A 10,699-nucleotide genomic window follows, 5' to 3' on the forward strand; every position below is an offset into this window, starting at 1 on the left:
TCAAAAAGAAGGAAGGGTACAAAAGTTGCAACAGAAAAATTTCCCAGTGTAGTTTTTGCTACCTACAGGTGAATATAGTTGATAACTCCTTAATCTGTGCTGTGTTTAAGGCCACCTGAAAACTCTTGAATTATCATTTCCTGTGGGAAGGCATTATATTCGTTAAAATTTTGTAAAAATTCTAAATATTTCACAATATTTGCTTAAAATATGTGCAGAAATCTGATTAACTAGTTGGCTTTGAGACCTGATTGTCTCAAGTCATTTAAGAGCCCAAATCATATTGCTCTTGTTCATTTGGGGGAATTTTTCTTTTTCTGCTCTTAAGCCTTAAACTTGATCTTGGTCCTGTTTCGGGGAGGATTTGGTGGGTGCCCGTTTCCTTTGTTTACCCATTATATTTGGCCAATTTTTTGTGTATCATATACAGTACTGGGTAAGTTGTTAATTGTTTTAACGCCTTTGTGGGCATGTCCTAAGTTTGGTACTGTGCCCCCCGAGGGCCCTTAGCAGTGAGGCGCGGAACTAGGTTTGAGGACCTGGAGGGAAGACGGCCCTCCCCGGAGGGGGTGTGGCCAGCTGCGGGCGTCACGGGGCCGCCCCGCCCCTCCGGTCGGGACGCGGGCGCTGCTGGCGCCATCTTTCCCGGCTGCGGGAGGGGTCACAGGTCAGTGTCGGATCCTCGGCGCGAGTGAGGAGGACGAAGTAGGTGATCAGACCGGCCGAGGCCTTCCACTTCCGACCGGTAAGAGCAGCAGGAGAAGGCTGGCACCCGAAACGGAAGGGTGGAGGGCCTGAAGGCGGGCCGGGGATGCAGCTGGGGGAGGGGGCCCGTAGAGAGGAATGGGGAGGGGGCGGAACCTCCGGGTACCGCTGGCGTGAGAGGACCCTTGCGGCCTAAGGGGAGGTGTTCCTTTGGTCCTCAAACCTCAACTTTCTCACAGGGCTCCTTCCTGCTGTATCCCAGTTTGAAAAATTCAAGATTTCTTCGTCTCTAGTCTTTCTGGAAAATGTAATAATTCGGAAAACCTGTGATAAGTCATAAGACTGAGCTGTCCGGGAGGGAAGGAGATGGTGAAGGATTTCTTTTACGGCCGCCAGAAAGGGAGCAGAATCATAGACCAGCGTATGGGAAAGCAGGGCACTGACTAGGACTGTTGTCACGAGTGCCTCCATCCTGGATTAAATATTTTCTTCTTTTATTCTAGGTGCCTTTTCCTCGGGGCAGCCCGGGATTCTCCAAGAGGACAATGGATTCTGGGACTCGCCCAGTTGGTAGCTGTAGCAGCCCTGCCGGGCTGTCTCGGGAATATAAACTAGTGATGCTGGGTGCTGGTGGTGTAGGGAAAAGTGGTAGGTGACGTTTTTCTTCCATCTTACAAGAAGTAAGAATGAAAAATGCTTAGAACAAATGCCTTCCACCCAAATCAGCTGGCTAGCATGTAGTGTTGATACTTAACAGTTCTTTCCATGGGTCATCTTTGTGTGAATTTTACCTTTCATTTCTTGTTTTAAAGCCATGACCATGCAGTTCATTAGCCACCGATTTCCAGAAGATCATGATCCTACCATTGGTAAGTCAGAGTATCATTTATGTTTTACAAATAAACCCCATAAAAGTTTCTTTGTGTCAGTTTTTGAAACAGTTTTAAACCATTTATATTTTGATCCTTTTTTGGTGCCTAAACAGACTTATTTAGTAAGCGTATCATAGTGATTGCTAAGCAAATGAATATTTTCTTTTTTCCTAGCTTGTCTTTATGTACATCAGCCATCTTAGTCTGTCTTTTATTGAACATTAATGGGACACTTTGTTATATTTTTATGGTTGGTATACCATATTGCCAGGTTAAAGGAAAAATTTAAGGGCCACTTAACAGAAGCCTTTTGCTAGCATTTTTCTAAGGGTCTGATTTGAGACTGACTCTAACTATGAGTCAGCTGGTTTGAACTTCCACAAAAGGAAGCAGAAAAACAAGTAGAGCCAGCCTGCTGAACTCTTTACAACCCAGACATCCAGAGCCTGGACTGACTTGTTCCACGAGAAGCCCTTCGTTTACTTCCTTATACCTTAAGTTCATTACATAGCAAGGTCTCTCTTCATGTCTTTCACAGTTCTTAATGGCCAGTTATTAGTAAAACAGAGTAATAATTAAAAAAAAATTTTTTTTTAATTGCTAGTCTCTGTAAACACTAAACATGTTACTGTTATTCCTGAACCATAAGGAGACAAGTTTGATTTTTAGGAGTTATATCCTAGGATTATAGAAAACTTGTGATGGGAATGGGGAGGCACAGAAGGCCGGCTATATTAGTTATGTTTTGAGGAGGTGACACTCTTTTGGTCCTGGGTCTCGGGAGAATTTCCATTGGGTCAAGCCAATGAGTGTTCTATGCTAACCCATCTTTGGATATGGTCATTTTATATAGTAGATGCTTTTGTGGCTTGGGGGAAATAGAAACAGTTCTTATTTTTTCATGTACTATATTAAATTTAGAACATTGTTCATGAATTCACACTGTGGTGGGAATTCTAGGAACAAAATAAATTTAGGGCTTAGGATAATTTACTTAGAAATATCTTTTCCTGGGACATTCCTGACAGTGCAGTCCAGTGGTTAAGACTGTGTTTCCATTCGAGGGGGCACAAGTTCCAACTCTGGTCAGGGAACTAAGATCCTGCAAGCAGCATGGTGGACCCCCACCCCCCACCCCCCCGCCCCGCCCCAGCAAAAAAAAAAAAAACAACTAAAAACTTATCCCCTGAAAAAGTCGTCCCCCCCCCCACCCCCAACTCAGCTGCTCTTCTGACAATGTTATCTGATTCAATAACATACTTTTATCTATTGAGTTACATGTCAAGCACTGTGTTAGGCCCTGGGGTTACAGTAGTGAGCAAAAAGATAGGGGTGTCTGCTCTCATTGTGCTTCCCTGGTGGCTCAGAGGGTAAAGCTTCTGCTTGCAAGGCGGGAGACCTGCATTCAATCCCTGAGTCGGGAAGATCCCCTGGAGAAGGAAATGGCAACCCACTCCAGTACTCTTGCCTGGAAAATCCCATGGAGGGAGAAGCCTCTCATTTACTTTCTAATTTAGTGCAAGTTTGTTGCAAACTTTGACTGCTAAATCTAAAAAGAAAATATATATATTGTAACATGCACATATAAGTATACATTTGCACATATGTATATGTAATTAAAATACCATGAAACTCTGTTTACCTCACTACGTATGTTACACTTTTTTGTAACATACATAGTATGTTTTTGTATTTCCTCTTTTCATTTTAGATTTCTCCTTGTTTATTTTAACACTGGTCCTAACCCATTAAATTCATCCACAGCTCATAAATACCGATGGATACATGACCTGTAGTTTGAAAATCATTGGTTTAGTAGGCCCTTCATCTTTGAGGAAGAGTCAGAAGCAGGGATTCAAGAAAAACTGTTTGAAGGAAGTCCATCAGGGTGTAAGGAGCAAATGTTTGAATGGTGGAAATAGTGAGGCTTTTCTTTTTTACTTTTCTGTATTTTCCAAGATTACCATAATAATATACAAAAAGAAATGGGTCTCATAAAGGAGAAATTTTGACTATATGGATTCTCTAGGAGACTGATTTTTCTTTTTCCTGTATTAAAAATGAGGAGGAACTATAAATAAAACTTTTGAGTCAAGTCAAGCAGCCCTTGGTTTTGATTCTGGCTAAATCATTAATGAACTTTGTAACATTTAGTTGTTTTTTTTTTTAATCTGTAAAATGAAGTTAATACCACCTCACTGAATTATTTTCACTATTGAATGAGTTAATATATATATATATATACATCACTTAGTATAATGCTTAGTGTTTAATTTATTTAATAAATGGTAAAGTTACTTTTATGGCCTGACATTTTTCAAAAAGAAAATCTCTGAGCTCTTTTTTAGGTTAGAATTGTAGGTGAAGTCTTAGAAGTTTAAGCTATGAATAAACTTACATCATGGCTTATGTGGAAGAAAAAATTAGTTGACCCAATTTACATATCTGAATGGATTTAGGGGCTTCCTTTGAACATCTGGGCACTTAAAGAAACTTGTGTGTAATCTTCTCCATAAGATGAATTTCAAAATAAAGTTGCATATTCCTGCATTTATGAGTTGATAGTACTGCCTCTCTTCCTTCCTGTAGAAGATGCTTATAAAATCCGGATCCGTATTGATGATGAGCCTGCCAACCTGGATATTTTGGATACAGCTGGACAGGTATTAAGTCTCAAAATGCTATGAGTAAAGGCCTTTTCGTGCTAGTAAAGGGGAGGGAAAGACTTACGCAGAGAAGATCACTGGTTCATTTCTTTTAATTTTTCATGCACTCTGACTCAGGACAGCAGGTAACAAACATCTCTTTGATCTGAACTAAATAGCTAAAGTGTGTATAGTTTTGGGTTGTTACCAGTACACTAATGACCCTTGTTTCCCTCCAGGCAGAGTTTACAGCCATGCGGGATCAGTATATGAGGGCAGGAGAAGGGTTTATCATCTGTTACTCCATTACCGATCGTCGGAGTTTCCATGAAGTTCGGGAGTTTAAACAGCTTATTTATCGAGTTCGACGTACTGATGATACTCCTGTGGTTCTTGTGGGAAACAAGTCTGACCTAAAGCAGCTAAGACAGGTGAGGATAGACTAGAAAATGCTATATGTAATCTTGTGAGATTAGTCATTTGTGTTTTCTCAGTTTATAAATTTCTGTGCCTTAAAATGAAAATTTAAAATTAGCTTCTCCCTAGCCTGGAAAACGTCCCTATATCTTGCTAATATTTTGGGTAAAATCTGGATTGAATCAGTTTACAGGACAAAATCCACAGGTGACAAATAGGATACACTTTAAGTGAGGCATCATGGACTTCCCTGATGGCTCAGCCAGTAAAGAACCCACCTGCAATGCAGGAGACACAGGAGACGTGAATTCGATCCCTGGGTTGGGGAGATCTCCTGGAGGAGGACATGGCTACACACTCGAGTGTTCTTGCCTGGAAAATTGCACGGACAGAGGAGCCTAGCAGGCTATAGTCCAAAGGGTCGAAAAGAGACACAAGTGAGCACAAGCACAGATGGAGGTATCATGGGATTTTCACTTCCTAAAACCTCAGAAATAAGTCTGTTTATGTTGCAAAAAGAGAAACTTAGGCTTCAAGGTATACTTCCTGATGGTGAGGATTATGAGCCCAGGAGAGGGAGAATAAGAGAAATTGTAGAGGATTTTAGAATGAGTGATACCCTTCAAATTAGCAGCAGTGTTTAAAATTTTGTTTTTTGGTATAGAGATGAAGGTGTAGTGAAAGGGGCATATTTATCACCACTAGTGAAGGCAATGAATGGTACAGAATTTTTAGAAGTAATTGGATAGTAGTTAAGTTCATGATGTTTCTTGGTTGCTTCCTCTTCAGAATAATCTATTCGGGGATTTATATATAAAATATTTGTTGCTAGGCTATTTATGGCAGCAAAAAATTAGAAAATGGCTAACTGTCCAAAAGTAGGAGAAATTTTGTTATATTCATAATTTGATATGTCGATTTCAGGTTCTTATGGTTTTCAGTATTGTAGCTTAATTATAACATCTCTCTGCCTTGTGATTTACTTTCTTGAAATGTATGAGGAAGTCAAGATTGTATATTTGACATCTATAAATATTCCCTGTTCCAAAAAGTTACCTTTAGATAGACTAGAAATAGAATCACATAATTTGAAGATGGAAAGAGTCTTAGAAGTGAAATAATCCCGCCTCTCAACAATACAAATATCACTCTGCTCTGCTTGGACATCTCCAGAGTTGGAGAGGACTCTTCTTGTTACCCTCATTTTGGGGCGGCAGTTGTAATTATTTTCTACTGTTGTTCAGTTGCTGAGTTTTGTCTGACACTGCGACCCCATGAACTACAGCACACCAGGCTTCCCTGTCCTTCAGTATCTCCCAGTTTGCTCAAAGTCATCAAACCACCGAGTTTCAGTGATGTCATCCAACCATCTCATCCTCTGTCTTCAATCCTGCCCTCAATATTTCCCAGCATCAGGGTCTTTTCCAGTGAATATACAGGGTTGATTTCCTTTAGGTTTGATTGGTTTGATTTCCTTGCTATCTAAGGGACTCTGAAGAGTCTTCTCCAGCACCACAGTTGGAAAGCATCAATTCTTCAGTGCCCAGCCTTCTTTATGGTCCAACTCTCACATCCATACATGACTGCTAGAAAAACCATAGCTTTGACTATATAAACTTTTATTGGCAAAGAGATGTCTGTGCTTTTTAATATGCTGTCTAGCCTTGTCATAACTTTCCTTCCGAGGAGCAAGCATCTTTCAATTTCATGACTAAAGTCACTGCTGTGAATTTGGAACCCAAGAAATAGAATCTGTCACTGTTTCCACTTTTCCCCCATCTATTTGCCATGAAGTGATGGAACCAAATGCCGTGATCTTAGTTTTTTGAATGCTGAGTTTTAAGCCAGCTTTTTCTCTCCCCTCTTTGACTTTATTCAAGAGGCTCTTTAGTTCCTCTTCACTTTCTGCCATTAGAGTGGTATCATTTGCATATCTGAGGTTGTTGATATTTTTTCCTGGCAGTCTTAATTCCAACTTGTGCTTCATCCAGTTTGGCATTTCGCTGATGTACTCCACATATAAGTTAAATAAATAGAGTGACAGTATACAGCCTTGTCATACTTCTTTGCCAATTTTGAACCAGTCCATTGTTCCAGGTAAGGTCCTAACTGTTGCTTCTTGATCTGCATACAGGTTTCTCAGGAGATAGGTAAGGTAGTCTGATATTCCTGTCTCTTTAAGAATTTTCCAAAAAAAAAAAAAGAATTTTCCACAGTTTGTTGTGATCCACAGAGTCAAAAAGGCTTTAGCGTGGTCAATGAAGCAGAAGTAGATGTTTTTCTGGGACTCACTTGCTTTTTGTATGATTCAACAGATGTTGGCAATTTGATCTCTGGTTCCTCTACCTTTTCTAAATCCAGCTTGAACATCTGGAAGTTCTTGGTTCACGTACTGCTGAAGCCTAGCTTGAAGGATTTTAAGCATGACCTTGCTAGCATGTGAAATGTGCACAACTGTACGGTAGTTTGAACATTCTTTGTCACTTCCTTTCTTTGGGATTGGAATGAAAACTGACCTTTTCCAGTCCAGTGGCCACTGCTGAGTTTTCCAGATTTGTTGACATAGTGCAGCACTTTAACAATATTGTCTTTTAGGCTTTTAAATAGCTCAGCTAAAATTCCACTATGCTATTACCACTATAAGTGTTCTCTTGTTTACATTTTTATTTTTTATTTATTTTTATTTTATTTTATTTTTTTTTTGTTTACATTTTTAAAGGTCACCAAGGAAGAAGGATTGGCTTTGGCCCGAGAATTCAGCTGCCCCTTTTTTGAGACATCTGCTGCATACCGCTACTACATCGATGATGTATTCCATGCCCTTGTCCGGGAGATTCGTAGGAAAGAAAAGGAGGCAGTATTGGCCATGGAGAAAAAATCTAAGCCCAAAAACAGTGTATGGAAGAGGCTAAAATCACCATTCCGGAAGAAGAAAGATTCAGTAACTTGAAGGAAAGATGTGAAGTGTTTATCTGTGAACTGCAGTGCTTAGTCAGAGCAGTCCAGTAACCTGCATTAGTGAGCATGGTGCTTGTTCTTTCTCCTGTTATGACCGTTATTTTAAAAGTAACTGATGAAGGGGACATGCCCACTAGGAGATTTCAATGATGTGGTATTTAAAGCATTGTGTGTTAGCTAATTCTGATTTTATTAACCCAGTGGAGCACTGTCTACTGTTTAATTTGCCACATTAGAATTTGATCTGCCAATGTTTTGGATTCTGTTGCTGACATAATTAATGTAACTTTTTTATGCCTAGGGGAATATGTGTACCATATGTGTTTGGCTAAGCTCACAAGAGGAATTTTTTGGCATACACTGTTCTGCACTTTCTTGCAGTCGCAACTGCATTTTCGTAGGGAGGACTTCAGGAAAGGACTTCTGTCTTTTCTATTCATGCTGTGCTTCCTGGAGACAGAACAAAAATCATATCGGGAAATCAGTTCTACAGAGATCAGTGCTAAAGTTCAGCCGATAGCTATGGAACTGACTCCTGTTGCAGATAGTGATGAGAATGGGGCAATCAGGCTGTATGTTTTTGCAGGAACTTGGCTAGAAAAAGGTAGGATCAGAACTATGCTCCCCAGAGGAGCCTGTCTTTTCTAAGAAGTACACATTTGACCCAAATTCACTGGGATGAATGAGAACAAACAAATAAGTAAAATGTAATGAAGCTTTCTTTCTCCTACAGGTTTATTTTACTCTTCATTTCAGGGTTTTACCTTTCTTTACCTTCAAAGGTAAACACTTTGGAAACCATTACTAGATTACTAAACTCTTGTTTAATCTAAATACTTGGTTGGGATAGCCATTGCCTTGTACAGGTTTATTTTTTTCCCCAGAGATGCACTCACCAATACACTTACATTAATTGCTTCCTAGTGCTTGCCCCTCACTTCTCCATGCTCTCTAGAAGAGCTAAGCCTGGCAGAATGATTTATAGGCCCTTCGTCAGACTGACTGCATTTTCCATACAGAAGAGACTAATCAGGAGTTAGTAAAATTGTGTATGTGCCTCCTTGACATAGACAATCACTCAGTGTTCTAAGAAAGCCTGTGGCATTTCTGTTTAATGAGCCAGCCTTGAAGCTTTAAAATTCCCATGTGTTGAGTTTCTCATTGAAGATTTTTTTACAAGGACCTTGCTAAGTTCACCTCAGGGTTTTGTCTGAGCCTTGACAAAGCTTAGCCTAAGAGAATACCACTTTGATCACTGCATAGTGGAAAAACTATCCTGTCTTCTTGGGAAGAATCAGCTTTAAATATTGGTGGTGAGCTCGTTCTTTTAGAACCAGGATTATTTTGATACCTGAACTTGTTATGTGTGGAGATTAAGTACAAAAGTGCTAAGAGTAATGTAGCATATGTTGAACATTAAATGTCACTGAAGCAATGTTTGTGACCACTTTAAGAACATGACTTTGTGTAGCACCTTTTAAAAAGCACACAGCTCAGCATACTGTTTTCCATTTTTATTACCAACAGAAGGGTGGGATTTTTCCTTCCATCAGTGGGATATGTTCTAGGCTTAAAGAAAAGTGATGATTATAACTTTTTTAGCTGAGTAGTGGTCCCTTTTGAAACTCCTGGAGGTGTTTTTGCTACCAAATAAATCATGTTTTATGGTACTCAAGCCATCCAAAAGTGAAAAATACAGAATTTGAATCTATGCAGGACAAATATCTTAAGGAATCATAGCACTTTGGAGAACCATGACAGAAGATAAGTACAGTGCAATTCTATAAATAGTGTTTCACATTTAAACTAGCTTAGAGCCTATTAGGTTTAATGCCTTAGCTTCTCATTACTAATGACCTAGGGAATTGTTATTAGCATCAAGCAAGAAGTTCAGGATAGTCAAGGCAGCAGAGAATATTGCCAGAAAAAAAATCTTTAAGACAGGAGGGAATTTCTATTGTGTATAAGAAAAATAACAAATGAGCTTTTTTAAGACTATCAGTGTCATATATTTGATCATTGAATTAATTAGCCCATCAATTAGTATTGAGAATTCTGTTCATGGTGCTAAGTAGTTAGAGGGATGTAATGTGTAGGTCATAGTTCTATTCTTGGTGATTGTATAGTGTAAATAATTTATAAGCTCTAAATAGTCAGCTTTATCTAATTTGAGGGCATTAAAATCAATTACTGCCTGGAACTTTGAAGAGAGAAAAATTCAGGGATAGATAAGTTGAAAAGCACTGGAACTGTTTATGTCCATACCAGATTGGTAAATTACAAAATTTGGAAGCTGATGTCTAGAATTAACTGTTTAGAATTCAAAAGGGGACATAATGTTTTACCTTTGTGATCTATTAGCAAGAATTGGTCTACTGTAATGTTTGGGGAGCAAAGGGAAGAAAAATTTTTCACTTATGCACTTGTTTTTGAAGACAGTTTGTATGACACAATACAAAACTTTTAAACAACTTATTGGGCCTTTCCTTTATTTACCTGTGTGTGGGTAGAAATGTTTGGAATCATTATACAGAGGTCATTTTAAGAGAAAAATACTGTGAGATTTTATATTCTGGGAAATACCGATTGAAAAAAGCTTTGAGTGCCTGCCATGTACAGAACAGCTGTGTCAAGCTCAGGAGCGTGCTGTGGAACGCCCCTTCATCCAAAGAGGTTACCCCGGTGCTCAAAAGGCTGAGGGGCGAGGAGGGAGGTGGAGGTGCTGCGTCCAGCGGCCGAAGAGGCTCCCGCTTGTTTCAGTGAGCTGAGCTCCCAGTTCCAGGCACCTCCTGGCTGATTCCTGACCTCAAACACTGTCCCCATCCTGGAGCCAGTAGACCAATGACACTTGGTCTTTGGCCACACCATTGGAGGACGTGGGGTGTAGAGTGAACTGCTGCCTCCAGGTGCCTGAGGGACCCTCTGAGACCCCAGCATCTCTGGGAAGAGGCAGAGGGATGAGGCAAAATTTTGTTTAAAAAAGAGCTTACCCCTTCATGAGAAGACAGAAAAAAATATGTTTAAAGTAGTACTGCATTTGCCACTTGATGAAGGGTTAATTCAAGTTGTTTCAAGTACATAAGCTAAATGTGAGAGAATGAG

The 10,699-nt window shown here is 39.8% G+C and overlaps 1 protein-coding gene across 2 annotated transcripts; it reads left to right on the forward strand.

The window, feature by feature from the left end:
* The first annotated feature begins 202 nt into the window (after positions 1 to 202).
* On the forward strand, positions 203 to 10,072 carry RIT1 (Ras like without CAAX 1). 2 transcript variants are annotated; one of them, XM_061120592.1, is made up of 6 exons: positions 203 to 745; positions 1,209 to 1,353; positions 1,518 to 1,574; positions 4,167 to 4,240; positions 4,462 to 4,653; positions 7,359 to 10,072. In XM_061120592.1, the coding sequence occupies exons 2-6, from the start codon at positions 1,251 to 1,253 to the stop codon at positions 7,587 to 7,589; spliced, it is 657 nt and encodes a 218-aa protein (XP_060976575.1). In that variant the 5' UTR covers positions 203 to 745; positions 1,209 to 1,250; the 3' UTR covers positions 7,590 to 10,072. The 2 variants fall into 2 exon arrangements, with proteins under 2 accessions (XP_060976575.1, XP_060976576.1); XM_061120593.1 differs by lacking the exon at positions 203 to 745 and adding an exon at positions 881 to 1,012.
* Positions 10,073 to 10,699: the final 627 nt, after the last annotated feature.

The sequence above is a fragment of the Dama dama genome, chromosome 20, assembly GCF_033118175.1.
Source record: "Dama dama isolate Ldn47 chromosome 20, ASM3311817v1, whole genome shotgun sequence".
Classification (NCBI taxonomy): Eukaryota; Metazoa; Chordata; class Mammalia; order Artiodactyla; family Cervidae; genus Dama; species Dama dama.